Below are 16,685 nucleotides of genomic sequence, written 5' to 3' on the forward strand. Positions count from 1 at the left end.
ACCTCTTTGCCAAGCGGCAAACCAGATCCTAGAGTAGCAGTGAGACCAATAAGCTTAGATATTAAAGCACGGAATGTTAGGTATTCTTTCAAATTAACTCCTCTTAATATTGTCTTCATTTCTGGTATACCGGAACCTTAAAATAATGAAAAAATAATATTATTTATGGCTCAAAAGCAAACGCCTAAACATCGTCTTACATTCTGATCTCTATGAATGTTTCGTAGTACTGAAAACTTTTTAATTGCAGTCTTTATCAAGGGTGACTTTCAGGGCCGCTACTATTTTATTTGTTTGTTAACAAGATATTGTACTTTTACTTTTAAATTAAATAAATAAATTAAATGAACAAAAGGATTGCACATCGCTTTATCTTCTGTGTTGTGTTTGTAGTACTGAATTTTTTTTCATTGTGGACTTTAACAAGGGTGACTTTTAGGGCCGCTACTATTTAATTTCTTCGTTAACAAGAAAGTTACATTTAATTTAAATTAAGAAAAAAAATATTTTAAATGAATTAGAACAAAAATACACTTACCGATACTCTGAGCGGCGACTATGTGGACGAATCCAGCGGCGAAGAGAATTAAACATACAGGGAGGGACACCCACGCTACGTATTGACTAAAAGTAGACGTGGCCAAGTCTTTGTACATCCACATACGTGCTGTGAAACAAAACACAATAAATGAAATATTTACCATGATCGATGAGTGTAGAGGCATATAAATAATTGTGCCACTACTTAGGGGGCGTAAAAAGTTAAGTAGATTATTATCAATTCACATCACTCTATAAATAGTCTATAACCGGCTGTGCTACTCGATAGTATCGATTTATTATTTAAGTTTGTGTATAATAATATACCCAGTGTTGTGTTATTTATATGCCGAACAGAACACCATCACAACTAACTATATCAAGTTAAAGTATCTGCAGTTCCATCAGTAATCAAAGATGTAATTTTCGAGAAACAACAGGAAAAACATATTGCATGTACGACATTTGAAGGATCATCTTAAAGATCTTTAAAATTCTGAAATAGGTGCAAATTCACACTTACTTGTTTATCCTAAAGTTGGCATGTAAAGATAATAATGTTTTGTAAAACATGTAAATTATTTGCAATTTAGTTGTTTTAAAGTTTATTTCTTGCATATTATGCATTACCGCTATTATTTTACATGTGTTCATGATGTAATTATGCACAAGTCGTAACTGTAAAGGTCGGTTATTAACAAATGAATGAGATGATGTCTTTTCAGTGTACAAGTAGGTCTCTCTTTATTCATAACATCTAAGCATATTTACGAGTATGTAGATTATTGTCATCTCCAAGTACGTAGATGCTTAATATTTGCAAGTTTCCAGTTATTCACTGATTTAAGTACTTTTGCAATGTTTTTCTAAAATACATAGAATTTATGATATAGAACGAAAACTTTAACTTTTCAAAAGTAACCTGCTTGAAATACATTTTTTGACGAAGTTGAATGTTGTAGTGAAGAAATAAAGCAATATGTTACCATTGTTACAGACAGCGATGCCTTTGTCCATCGCGAAGTTGAGGATCGCCATGATGATGCCGAGCAGCGCCAGGAAGACCCAGTCCTCGCCCAGCCGCGCGAACGTATGCCTCCACACGTAACCTAATGCACTTCACATCATTGAATAAGCTTTGTATCAGATTATTGTTGCTCTCCATTCATAGTTCATCATCATCATTATGATCAGCCGATGGAAGCGACTGGACATAGGTCTTACATAAGGACTTACAAATTATAGGTCGATTTCAACCGATTCGTTAATTTTAATTCAATTTTATTCATCAATTTTCAAACAGAGTTATGCTTGAGGTTTATAATAAAACTATAGAAACCAAGATATCTGGTATTGCTAAAAAAATAGAAAAACAGTGAGAAGAGAATTAAAAAAAATATATTTTTTATATCTTATTGTTAATCTCTTTGTCTGCTTTTATGTAACATTGCGCTAATATCCGACAATTTTAAACCTATTTCAATGAGGTTATCATTTTAGCGTATTCATAGACGTTCTATCAAGAACTCAAGACTCTACGTGGTCAAATCTATAGACATTGGATTAAACAAATAAAAAAAAATCTTATATTTTTACCTGCTAATCTCAATTTTACCCGACTGCGTCAGAAGGAGGATAATGTTTTTATTGCTTTCATCATATTCATTAGTATGTTTAGAATAAAGCACAATCATAGAAAAAACTTTCAATTTACCTAAAACTTTAAAAAACTTCCCCCTAGGTCGATGTTTGCCTGTGGCCTCCAGTTCTTTTTGCCGAAGTTTGTCATCTTTCCGTCTTCTTTTTCTTAGTCTTCTAAGTCTTCTAGCTTCTTCTCTGGCCGCTTCACTTAGGTCGCGTTGATAACGACCATACATCTAGAAAAGAGGAGAAGACTTGTTTTATATTTAACTTTAAAGAAAGATTTTGATCTACAACTAAAAGTTTAAAAACATAGAAGAACAGAGAAGTATTTAGTAGTTTTCTTGCGAATCTAAGTCACTTCATTATGTTTGCTTAAACTCTGTATTTTGTATTTAATTTACAAGTTACCTAAACACCAAAACAAAAAATTCCATTACTGTTGCAAAATATCACTATTAGTGTTTCATCCATTTTTATACTTTAAACTACAGTAATATTCAAGCTATTAGTTTGGGTAATGTATATTTCAACTGTTATACCTCTAAATTATTTTCTTCTATCTATACGCACATAACACTTTGGGCTCAGTAAATACAGTAGATATTTATCTGTACTCTGATTTGGGTCTACATTATTTATGATCTGTAACTACTCTATTTTTTATTTTCAGACTCAATTTATCAGAATCACACACTTTAATGAATTTAATGATATTAGATTTAATTTTAAATATTATTAAATTATCATCTCCTATAATATGTTAACAGATTAGACTAAGCCCACTAGCTATGGTGAAAATGTTAAACTAACCTTGAATATCTGTTTGCTAATGATAACCCGTTAATCTTAGCTGTTTGACAAAGGCAAACGATAAAGATGCCTGTGCAATTATTTAGACTATCTAGGGAAATTGTAACTGTAAAAGTACAGATAAGCCTGTTTGCCGCCGCCATTTCACATTTTGTGCGTAAAGAACATTTGCCAATTTTTTTTTACATTTTACGTTGTTGTAAGACCTGAAATCCGCGAAGTATTGTTGCACTTCTTTGGTCTACGAGTAATTTTTAGTCTTGATGACGGCTTATGTTTACTAGGAGTGACGAATACAAAAATCGTAGCTTTTTACAGCACTGATCGTAATTTAGTTTCTTTGAGGACAGACTTTCTGTTGAACTGGACTAGTCAACATCCATAGACTTAATCCGATTCAAGAAGATCAGTGTAAATTGTAACGAGTACCAATTACCGGGAATGTGACTTGAAAGATGAAGGATTATAGGACTTTCATAAAAATCCTCAACCCCGTTTCACTCCAAATTATATTTACATTGTACGACAAACAGTAGCCTAAGTTCTGCTCCAATGTCTAATTTATCTCATACCAAAATTTTTCAACATCCGTTCTGCGGTTTAGTCGGGAATATATGATATTTAGATAGATTTATTTTCACATTCATAATATTAGTATAGATTTCCACAACTATACATATTGCCCTAAAGGTTATAGGTATTGTTTGCATTTGACCTAAATAGTGGTATCTCGAAGGTGTTAAAACCTGACCTACTCGTTAGCGTATATTCAAGTTTTCAGTTCAGTGTCATAGGATACAACTACGAGTAGTTGCGTAATGTTATTAGTATGTCATTATAATATCTTTTAGCAGATGCCCGCGACTACGCGGGTGAAATTCAGGTTTTTCGCAAATCCCGCAGAAATCATGGATTTTTTCGGGATAATGTTTCTCCGAGGCCCCTTTTATCAAGTACCAAAACTCATCTAAATCGGTTTAGCGGTTTAGCAGTGATACAATAACGGCTCTTATTTCTGAAACTGATTCCAGGTTGGCTTGTTCGATATTCATCGTACATATACCTATACGAGTAGCTAAAAATCAAGTCGATCCAGTGATCCAGGACCTTGTGATCCGAGGTCTTTAGGGTAACCACGGGACTAATGAGCAAAAAAATATTATATATAAATATTAAAATCAGTGCAACCACATATAATCTAGGAAATTCACGAGTTCGGTAGTTAGCAAATATTTTCCCCAAATTAACCTCAAGGTGAACGCGTGAATGTTTGTCTTGATACTGTTATCTAAAGCAGCTAATCTTCAGTTCATTTCGCTTCACAAGGATGTTACCTCGTCCTGAAACACCCGGTATTTAAATCCAAACCATTCGCTGCCCGCGAGCATTTTATCGAAAAGCCCGTCTGCGTTGAAGAAGCCGACAGTCAGGGAATGCGGTTTTAATCTACCGTTGTGAGCCATTTAAAAAATCTTTATATATTTCTCTATCGCGCGGAGCATGATACTGTGCTCGCCTATTGCCCTTAGTTTACTTTATATTTTTTTACATGTCACGTAACGGATACGATGGGCGACCGGTCGTCCATTTAGGAGTCAAGTGGTTAAAGCCTTATTCCTTCGTTTAAACAACAAAGCAGGCTGCTCGTTCATATCCATGGCAACTTCGTTGTTAGTGACGTTTTTTTTGGCATCCCATAGAAATAAAGTTAATATTTTAATAACACTTGACAGAGGCGAATATTACATCGACGAGTATAAAATAGCGGAATCACACCCCAGGACCGTTGTGGCGGACACTATAAAAGGCCTATGTCAAACTGTAGACGTCCATCGGCTATCGGCTGATATGATGATGATGATGAAGATGATGATTTTAACTGTTTCTAAAAATGTCTTAGAAGAAGGAAACATGAACAATATTATGTTAGGTCCTACAAGCACATTTAGGAATCAAAATCTAGACTTCCCAGTCACGTTTAAGGACATATTCAATGGATGTATTGAATATGTTAATAATTTCACCTTTACCAAACATAAACAATAGCCTATCATATATGGATTATGAATAAAACATTATCATAATAGGACAATGCGAAATTGGTGAACAAATTGCATTGCGAATAGAGGAAAACCGTCCCGTAGCTACGAATTCAGCTAACGTGCATCCAGACAGAAGGACAGACGTACTATTTATGTATTTATGAGAGGTTGTGTTTGGCTATGAATTTTAATATCTGAATAATTAAATCTCCACTATAAGTGCGAGCCGCGATAGCCCAGTGGATATGACCTCTGCCTTCGATTCGCAGGGCGTACGTTCGAATCCAGGAGTATGCACCTCCAACTTTTCAGTTGTGTGCATTTTAAGAAATTAAATACCACATGTCTCAAACGGTGAAGGATAAACATCGTGAGGAAACCTGCATACCAGAGAATTTTCTCAATTCTTTGCGTGTGTGAAGTCTGCCAAGCCGCGTTGGGCCAGCGCCAGCATGGTGGACTATTGGCCTAACTCCTCTCATTGTGAGAGGAGACTCGAGCTCAGCAGTGAACTGAATATGGGTTGATAATGATGATGATACGTACGAGCCGCGATAGCCCAGTGGATATGACCTCTGGCTTCGATTCGGAGAGCGTACGTTCGAATTCAGTTAGGGGTATGCACCTCGCACTTTTCAGTTATGTGCATTGAATGAAATTAAATATCACGTGTCTCAAACGGTGAAGGAAAAACATCGTGAGGAAACCTGCATACCAGAGAATTTTTAAAATTTTCTACGTGTTTTTTTTGACGACATCCGTGGCGCAGTGGTATGCGCGGTGGATTTACAAGACGGAGGTCCTGGGTTCGATCCCCAGCTGGGGCGAATGAGATTTTCTTTATTGGTCCAGGTCTGGCTGGTGGGAGGTTTTGGCCGCTGTTAGTTACCACCCTACCGGCAAATACGTACCCGCCAAGCGATTTAGCGTTCCGGTACGATGTCGTGTAGAAACCGAAAAGGGGTGTCGATTTTCATCCTCCTAACAAGTTAGCCCGCTTCCATCTTAGACTGCATCATCAGGTGAGATTGTAGTCAAGGGCTAACTTGAAAAAATTAAAAAAAAGGAAAACGTGTGTAAAGTCTGCCAATTAGCCTAGCATGGTGGATTATTTAATTTAGCCTAACCCCTCTGATTCAGACGCTAACTTTTCTAGATCTAAGTGATAATTATAATATTGATCTGATATATTACGAACATACACACAAATCGTGTGTTATTCCGTGTTGCTGTGACGTCATCAAGGAACATAATTTGCAGAAAACAAACAAATCGTGAACATTCAATTATAACACAGACAGTGTTAACATAAAAAAACGTCAACGACCTAGAGATATTTCACAACGCTTGATTTACAATGGAGTCCAAAGTTCGATTCCCAAGTAAGTCAAAATAAGATTTTTTTCAAGAACAACATAGGCACAATTAGGAATGCCTGGGTTCAATTTCGATTTTCTGGAGACGATTTTAAAGGCACAGTTGAATTCGATTCGCAGAATCGAATCCTAAGGACAATATGACATATTATATTTTTTAAAATTTTAAAATATTATATATGCATTATATTTGCGACAGGAATACGTTACAGTCATGATAGCACAGAGGCTACTTTGTTAATAAATAAATAAAAAAAGTTAGTATCTTTTTACAATTTTGTCCTTATAATCCTTATAATAAATGAACATAAAAGAAATAATTTTACTATCTATATCGTAGACTAGATAGGCCTCCTATCTAGTCTATATATCTCTACTAATGCATAATTTATAATACTAATATATAATATACTTAATATTATAAAGAGGTAAAGTTTGTGGTATTGTAGGGATAATCTCTGGATAGTACTGAACCAATTTTGAAAATTCTTTTACCAATAGAAAGCCACGTTCTTTGCTATTTGTGAGTGGTAAGTGATGATGCAGTCTAAGATGAAAGCGGGCTAACTTGTTAGGAGGAGGATGAAAGTCCACACCCTTTTTCGGTTTCTACACGACATCGTACCGGTACGCTAAATAGCTTGGCGGTACGTCTACTTTGCATGTGGGCATAAACATTGTAGAGCCCATTAAATAAGACCATATCTAAAAACTATACCGCGGTAAACAATAAAACGGTAAGTCAGGAATTACCTTATTAAATGAACAAATAGAGTTATCGAAGTCACCACTAATAAAAATGTTTGAATGCGATGCGAGATAAATCGCTTATATTATGAGTATCTTGGCAACGCCCACCTCTTGCCCCACCTACTTTTTGGTCTATAAAAGACGAAGCAAAGGACGAAAACGACACTTTGCAATTGCACGTTGTAGAGTCAACATCTCCTGAGGATGCTCCGGTTTCGGGGTGAAACGTACGTAGAGAGTATTTTGTCGGACCTGGGTGACGTTGTCGCATGGGTTCGCCGAATTTTCGCGGATGATAGCAAAATAAATAAATCATTATATAATAAAACGGTAACAAATGTAATGTAAAATGTTACACTTACATCATAATTATGTAATTACAATTAGGCGTAATTACTACAGATAATGTAGTTCTCACGCGGCACGTAACTCGACAAAACCACAGTAAAGATATTACAAGCAGTATAATAACTCGGCCGTATTTTTGAAATAAATACCTACAGCCGCGCGGTACGTAAACATGTCATAGGGCTGCCCGCATGCAGCAATTTAATTACATTTGCTAACTTTGTGTTTCCACTTAGTTTTGTGATTGTAAATAAACTTTTTTTTATATAAACAAATAAAATACTTTATAAATTGTAGTAAAATGGGAAGTGATAAATAAAAATGCGTGTTTTTTGATTGGTTGATTTAATTAAGGCTGATACTACGTCAATGATCTTGAAGGATTGGTCGTATTCTTAAACATATTTATTTCGGTGATGCCATCTAGGTATTACCTCCACACTACGTGAACAAATAAAAAAAAAGATAAATACCTTCATGAAATTGTAGTGATTTAAAATAGATAATGAAACAATGAACAAACGCACTAATTGTCCCTACGATACGATAGTTCCCCTAGATTTCTCTAGGATGCCATTATCAGATCCTGACATGAAAAAAATGGGACTAACCTGAAAGAATATTCATCCAAACAAAAAAGAAACGGTTTACAAATGACGGAAATATCGCTGTAAATACGATACGATTCTTTTTGGAAGTCGGTTAAAATTCTTGTCACCAATGCCAAGCTGAGCAAAAGTTTTATGAGCTTGCACATTAAAGTGCATAAAATCCGCCATTTTGATTTTTTAAGAACTAAGTTACCCAGTGACACTCGGCCTATCTAGACGAGTCTAATGACATATCATTTATCAGTATGTGTGCTTGGCAAATTTGTTCGTAACACTCCCGAAGGTCGGCACGGTCCGGGAGGGGGGTAACGATGCCCAGCGCGTACGACTTCACACCCGCGCAGTCCTTTCCTCCCGTCGCCCGCATACAACAACAAGTCATAACATTCAAACACATACTCCTCCTTTGGGCTTCGCCGCAGTCGGGTAACAAAACACAAATGATCCGAGCACAGTCACACAATACATTGTACAAGCAGTCGAGGTTTTAATACAAGCTTATCGTACCTACTGTATCGTGATTCATGAACCGCGTATAGCTACATATTTCAATCGTGTCAATCACTTTCCTTTACTCTATTCACTTTATTTACTAATCCAGATACCTACCTTTATTCTGGAGATAAAAGGAAATACCTTATCCATTAAAAAATACAAGATTATGTACCTACCTACTAATAAGTAAATTTATTTTAAAGTTAACCTTTCAGAGTTTCCAGGTAACTTAAAAAAAGTTATCTCTGGATGGGATAATTTTGAATTCATGCATCCAAAAACGGCACAGTATTTCCTACTGGTCATAATTAAAAAAATCTAATACTATTAATACACTTTACTCTGTTAATACACCATGCGTTCGTTCGTCACCGCGGCACAGTCGCGACTGTCTTCACCCTACGATCACCCCATGTTCAAGGAGCGTAGGTATAGCTCGCGTTTCGACCTCTAGTATGAAGTCCAACTACTGGTTGTAATATCTTTTCTGTGACAAAACGGTGATTAACACGTAAACAAACAACTAATTAATTTGTTGCTAATGTAATGTGACTTTCGAGGACCGACTGGCCTATTCCCAAATTTGGTATTTATTAACAATCTATTAAAAGACTTTATTTAAAAGAAGCAAATAAGAGAAAATACATATTAATAATTAAATTAAATAAAAAGAATAATAAATTAAATAATTATAACAAATATACACCATCTAATTGTTCACCCATAGGCAAGGTACCTAATAGGCTGGCGCTGTTACCTCTCTGGGTGGCAAGACTAATCCTTTGGGTCCTGGGGTGGGGCCATATTTTAGGCCTGCAAAAAGATCCTTTTAAAGAGATACAGTTGCCATTTAAACAAGTTAAATTACCTAATTGACAAAACGAAACTATCCCTTGGCAAAGCCGGAAAGTCCAACACCTGAGCTGTCTCGCTCCCTCATTAGACAATTCCTGCGACAGACATACCGTGGGAGGGAAGGATATGCGCTAGGATGAAGTAAATTTAATAATTGCATACTCAATTGCTTGCTCATGTGACAACGGTAGCCAAGGGAAGCTTAGGTTTTTGTTACCACGACGAATTATACCACTTATACCGTGGTTCTTAAAATAGAAGCCTTGGGTTCGATTACCAGCTCAGATCAATTTGGGATTTTTTACCGACTTCAAAAAAAGGAGGACTTCGACGCGTGTTTTTTATGTTTGTTTGTGCCCTGCCATTGGATATGACCTCTGTCTCCGATTCCGGAGGATGTGGGTTCGAATCCGGTCCGGCACATGCACCTCCAACTTTTCAAGTTGTGTGCATTTTAAGAAATTAAATTTCACGTGTCTCAAATGGTGAAGGAAAAACATCTTGAGGAAACCTGCATACTAGTGAATTTTCTCAATTCTCTGTGTGTGTGAAGTCTGCCAATCCGTATTTGGTCGTAGTTGACTATTGGCCTAACCCCTCTCATTCTGAGAGACGACTCAAGCTCAGCAGTGAGCCGAATTATTAACTACATTTATTAACAAATTTTGAAAATATTTTTTTCGTTTTAAAAGAGCCGGATTGGTCCCATTTAATTTTCATGAAAATAGGTTCAGTAGTTTTGTGTTAAAATCAAAATAACTGAAATAAGTGAACGAAATTGCCCTTAATGTGGCGTTTTACGTTCACTAGTACACTAAAAAACTGAATAATAAAAACTTTTTAACGAAAAAAATCTGACTACTTTCAATAAAGGTGCATTACTTTAAAAAGCGAAAAATAACACATACTAATGTCTTTTTTTGTCTATTGATCGGTTTCAAGGCGGTGCCAAAAAACAAAATAACCTTTAAAAGTCTATTTGGCATAGGAACGTCTTCATGTTTTATTTCGCTTTTTAGAGTATTAATGCTTCTTTGAAGTGGGTTAAATTTTGTTAAATGTTTTTACCCATATTATATTATATATGCATATACTAGCGGACCCGGTCAAGCTTAACTTTGACTTATGTGCACTCTTTCCCTATCCCTACCCTACCCCTACTCTACTCCTAACCTACCCCTACCCCTACCCTAACACTGCTCTACCCCCATCCTATACGCACTCTGAATTCATTTGTTACAAAAAATGAAATGACAACCGATTTTGTGCAAACTTCACATAAGTCATCTACTAAATAGTCCGAACAAAGTAAATAAATGTCAATCATTACATAAATAGTATTTGACAGAATGGACAGCAAATGTTTGACAGGTACTAAACAAAGTAACATTAAATGGAAAATTATTTCTTAATTATTTATTCGTCGAGTTTTCATTGTTTTTAAGATTTATTCTGCTATTCTTCAGAGAGACAAATCTAACGAGTCAAAAACCATTAAAATCGATACAGCAGATCTCGAGTTATAAGTGTTGTAACAAACCCGACTTTCTTTTATATATATGGATATACATACTCTAACCAAAAGTTTATGGTATTGTAGGGGGTAATATTTGCATCTACTGAACCGATTTTATAAATTCTTTTGCTTTCTAGCCACGTTATTTGTGAGTGTCAATAATTTATCTCACTATTCTCACGCGAACGGGAACTACGCTGGCATCGGTTAGTGTTAGACATACCGATAGCTATCAGATATTAGTGAAAACCCTACGAGGTCCAAAGGTATTCCGGCTTAATCTTGTATACATTCAGTGCTAAGGTTGCGACCCCGTTCAAGGCAGATCTTATCTTCGCGGATGCTGCACGCGACGCGTCTCCGGACGAGGAACTCGAATGATTACCACAGATTATACCAACAGAGGTTCCGTGACTAAAACTGTTAGAACATGTAGAGAAAAACTACATGTCAATCGAATTAGTTTTACATTAGCTGACGCCGCGCGGTTTCACCCGCGTGGTTCCCGTTCCCGTGGGAATACGCGGATAATATAAATCATATAGCCTTCCTCCATAAATGGGCTATCTGACACTGAAATAATTTTTCAAATCGGAGCAGTAGTTCCTGAGATTAGCGCGTTCAAACAAACAAAGAAATGAAATATCACGTGTCTCAATCGGTGAAGGAAAACATCGTGAGGAAACCTGCATACCAGAGAATTATCTTAATTCTCTGCGTGTGTGAAGTCTGCCAATCCGCATTGGGCCAGCGTGGTGGACTATTGGCCTAACCCCTCTCATTCTGAGAGTAGACTCGAGCTCAGCAGTGAGCCGAATATGGGTTGATGACGACGACTAAAGGGCCAGGCGTTCCTCCTTATAGGAAAGGTTATATGGAGCTGAGACCTAAGGGTTGGCGGTATTAGAGTCATCATTATCAGCATCATTAACAGTCAATGGACAACCACTGCTGGACAGGCTTCTTGCATGGACTTCAAGCAAAACGGTCTCGAGCCGCCAGCATCCAGCAGTTTCCTGCAACCTACTTGATGTCCTCGGTCCACCTAGTGGGAGTGGGCGGAAAGTTGCTGGCAGAAGAGGCGTTAGTCACAGAAGTCTTGGTCGAGGAACATCAGAGAGTGGACATCGCGAGCGTCACAGAAGTATTTAGCCTCGCGAAAAATAAAGAAGAATTTACGAAGCTGAATGCCTCCGCTAGTCCGAGAGGCATTCGAGGAAGAAGAAAGACAAACATTGCCAGTGTGACTGCCAACGTAAAAATTAAATTTCCCGGGATTCTAATGAATAAAAATGCCACATAGCTAATAAATAATAACCCGATCAGGTTTCCTCGTCGTGTTTTCCTGTATCGCTATCTACAAATATTTAAAATGTATAGAAAAACAGTTCGTATGATATTTTGAATAAATGAACTAGGTAAAAATAAAACAGGATAAGTGCCAGTTTAATTTGCGTGTGGAAGGTTTCCTAATCTAAATAAAAATTAAAACGTACAACTCTGAGTGATGTTATTTTAACTACAATATAGATTTTCACGTAATCTACTCGGATATATTGAAAACTACTATCTATATTTTTTTACTTTTTGACGTGACAGCGTCTTATAATTCGATGGAGCCGGATGCACACTCGAAAAAAGATGACGTCATGCGTCGTTCCCTCGCTCTAGGGTTGCCAACTTTTTTTTCAAGAAATAAAGTATAATCTGGTCTATGAAGATTATTAAGTAGTATTTTAGAAAAACGAACAGTTTCTTTTGAAAAATGCAACCATTCCATCAGTATTTTCTTATGTAGTTGTCACGTTCAACTATCGCCAGTAAACCGACTTTACAGACACCCAATGTTTTATTTTAGTATGATGGTGATGGGTGGTCAATTTGTATCTATTTTCATAAGTAGGTAACTTGAAAATTTTTGTATTACAAATTACCAAAAAAAAAATATATATGTGATCCTCATAACAATTTCATTTGATATTTCACACAATGAACTATGCACTACGCAAAAAAAAATCCAAAAGAGACTATATTCACGTCATTCCTCTGGATTAAGGTCATCACAATTGACTGTGATTAATGGGGAGACAGACACACAATCCTATAGGAATTACGTTTTTAATTCGGACGTACAGAAAAACAAACATTTGTATGATTGATTTTTAGTTTGTTTGCTACGTCTTTATGATGTTAAATTCGATTTTTAAACTTCTATCACCATTAGAAAGTTATATCTTCACCGAATAACATATACTATATTTTATCCCCGTATTTTTTTTTTTTTTGTCTTTATTGTAGTTGTTTAGTAATCTTATTTTATTTTTTATTTATTTTTTGCATATAATATTAATGTTTGTCCTTCGCTCCAATCTAATTTTTAACTGACTTCCAAAAAGGAGGAGGTTCTACGTTTCGTCTGTATGTACTTATGTTTTTTACTTACTATAGATATGTGGATACATAGTAGTATATTATTTTATCTATTTTAAATTTGGAATCAATAAATGACGCAACGCTCTCCCGATCAGTCCGTGAGCTCACCCTGGGGTCATGCCTGAAAATCAGCGCTACAGTTAGCGTCTTAGCTGTAGCATAGAGCTGAGGCAGCGCCCCATTCAGCCGAAGCCTTAGTATTAAGTTAGTATTAATACTCATGTATTTTTTTCTTATTTATGTTATGTTGTTTTGGCTGAATAAATGTTTTTATTATTATTATTATTAGTATTCCCACGGGAACAGGAACTATAGAACAAATCAAATGAACACAATACTACAATCAGAAGTGGGATCTATTAGCCGAACGTGATACTATGGACGCGCTCTACTGGCCGAATGCAAACACCGTTATCTAGTGCAAATAAACAAACAGTCAACTTAATTACTGACTATTATATGCTAATGTCACATGATTTTTATCAGTATGTGTAATAGGTACACTTAGCTCAAGATCCTTTTAATGTTATAATTATGAAATGTACATATTTACCCGGACATATTGGAACAAAATCATTCATAACTAAGGCAACAAAGCGGAACAGTTTGTTTGTTTATTGATCTCTCTAATCTCTGGAACTACCAGGATAGCCAGACTAATTAAGAGTTACATAGACTAACACTAAGTGGGTGGGATCTTGCATAAAAGTTAATTTAATAATTAAAAAAAATAGTTCAACAGGTTTTTTAAGACGCGGATAAAGTCGCGAATCGCGATCATCTAATAGTTACTGTAATATTCCTCAGAGTAATTAATAAATTCTAGATAATAATCATTCCGGAGATGGTTTTCCTGTTTAGTCATATATAAAAGAATCCAAATATAAGCTCATGCCGCTCTGTACTGCTACTATATCCCAGCAACATGCTGCTCCAACTGTGGTATATTGTCTACTTACTTAATCTAATCGAACAATCATATTGCTTACCGCTAAACGGTATAAAAAGTGATGAAGTGCAACAATTCAGACACAATTTCGCCGAAGAACCAACTACGCTAGAGATACTGCAAGATAATTTGACCGAAGAACCAACTAAGCTAGAGAAACTGCAAGATAATTTGACCGAAGAACCAACTAAGCTAAAGATACTGCAAGATAATTTGACCGAAGAACCAACTAAGCTAGAGATACTGCAAGATAATTTGACCGAAGAACCAACCAAGCTAGAGATACTGCAAGATAATTTGACCGAAGAACCAACTAAGCTAAAGATACTGCAAGATAATTTGACCGAAGAACCAACTAAGCTAGAGAAACTGCAAGTTAATTTGGCCGCAGAACTAACTGAGCTAGAGACAGAGCAGGATAATTTGGCCAAAATACCTCAGTCAGGGTTACAATTGTCCGGAGCGAACAACAATGCTGATGGCAAGAACAAACGTGATGTACTTTGTGGCTTATGTCCAAATAAAAAATGTCAGGCTGGATATGTTTTAATTCCACCTGGGATATGTGTCAAGAAGGCCAAGTGATTCGCATTTTGGTGCGTAACAAGCAATCATATGAGTAATGTGAAAGTAATAAAAGCGTATTAATAAAACAGAAAGCAAAAGGCTTTCAAACGATAAATTTCGTTAATCATATTTTTATTTCATTGTTTTACTTTATAAAATAATCTATACTTATAATAAAACTGGTCGATTTCTATACATTTCTTCGCAATTTGAGATTTTACTTATACCATTTGTAACAACAAACGTTAGCGAGGCATAAAGGAAGCCAGCGCCATCTAAAATCTATACTTATAATACGACTTCTGTACATTTTGTACATTCTGTAAATTGAAGATATTTTGAAAAATTTTGTTGGGGGGCATTACACAATCGATACTAAAGCTAAAAATATTTTTTTTTTCGTTTTTTTTGTCTGGCTTTTTTTGTTATTCGGGCATCACGCTGAAACTACTAAATGAATTCAAATGAAACTTGGCACGATTTAAGACCATCATACGGAGAAGATTATAGGATACTTTTATTGCGAAAATAAAATGAGAAGGGGGTGAAATAGGGGTTGAAAATTTGTATGGAAAGTCCTTCATTTTTAGAGTTACAGTTTTAAAAATTTATTCATAAATCATAAAAAAAATTTGAAATATAATGTAATTCAAAAGAAAAAAAATTCAAAACAGAAAGTGGTGAAATAGGGCTTGAGAGTTTACATTAAATTCCACGCGAACGAAGTCGCGGACGTCCGCTAGTTAATACAATAAAATGCTACGTAACTATTTTCAAGAGTAGTCTCGTACGCGTCGCGTTACGCCAGTCACACACGAGTTCATCTTATATGGCGCTTAGGCCTAGTTCGGACTACTTTAGTATTTTAGTCGTTGTACTCGACTAAAATGTACTGCGAACTAGGCATTAGGGATGTGGCCAGTGAAAAGATATCGAAACCATCGCTTAATGATAGTTCAATATTTTCTGCTTTGCACACATCCTTAAGCACCATGCAAACTTGACCGTGTGTGGCTGTAGATCTATCTGCCGGTATTTTGATCGGTCTGGGCTGCACTGGTGCAACTAAACTGCCGGGTTGGTTGAGGGAAAATCAGTAATGCGTATCAAGGTCTAAAATAATCTTCTATAACTTGAAAACTTCGTTCGTAACACTCCCGCACGCACGATTTCACACCCGCCCAGTCTTTCCCCCCGTCGCCCACATATCATGGGACTGTCATTAACGAACTTACCAGACTATAGACACTTTACTATAAGCCGAGAGCCTGCCATTAGCCAGAAATCCCCCAATGTTAGGAAGGCTGAAAGTTGGTCAACCCATGTGCCTACTAATATAGATAAGCCATCATCATGAACAAGCCATATTCGGCTCACTGTTGAGCACGAGTCTCCTCTCTAAATGGGGTTAGGCTAACAGTCCACCACGCTGACCCAATGCGGATTGGCAACTTCACACACGTTGATTAAGAAAATTTTCAGGTATGGCAATTTCCTCACGACGTTTCTCCTTCACCGTTTGAGACACCGTTTAATTTCTTAAAAAGCATATCACTTGGAAGTGCATGCCCCGGACCGGATTCGAACTTATGCTCTCCGGAATCCACTAAAATATGCCAATAATGATGATAGGTATCATTTCTATTTTATTCAAAAGTGACAAAAAATCACATGATTTCCAAAAAGTGTGTGACGTCACAACATATGTACCTCACATGACCAATCAAGTCTATTTAACATCGTTAGTAC

General features: G+C 36.3%; 1 protein-coding gene across 5 annotated transcripts in view; it reads right to left on the reverse strand.

Moving 5' to 3' along the window:
- The window catches only part of LOC112051396 (chloride channel protein 2), a 69,391-nt gene that overhangs the window by 22,074 nt on the left and 30,632 nt on the right, over positions 1-16,685 (reverse strand). For 4 of the 5 annotated variants that reach the window (XM_052889160.1, XM_052889161.1, XM_052889159.1 and 1 more), the window contains 4 exons: positions 2,255-2,417; positions 1,527-1,649; positions 539-667; positions 3-136 (listed from right to left, as the gene is read on the reverse strand). In XM_052889160.1, the coding sequence (XP_052745120.1) occupies positions 3-136; positions 539-667; positions 1,527-1,649; positions 2,255-2,417 (549 nt within the window). Of the gene's footprint in view, positions 1-2; positions 137-538; positions 668-1,526; positions 1,658-2,254; positions 2,418-16,685 lie in introns of those variants that run through there. The other variant, XM_052889162.1, reaches the window with a different exon arrangement.

Source organism: Bicyclus anynana, chromosome 25 (assembly GCF_947172395.1).
Source record: "Bicyclus anynana chromosome 25, ilBicAnyn1.1, whole genome shotgun sequence".
Taxonomy (NCBI): domain Eukaryota; kingdom Metazoa; phylum Arthropoda; class Insecta; order Lepidoptera; family Nymphalidae; genus Bicyclus; species Bicyclus anynana.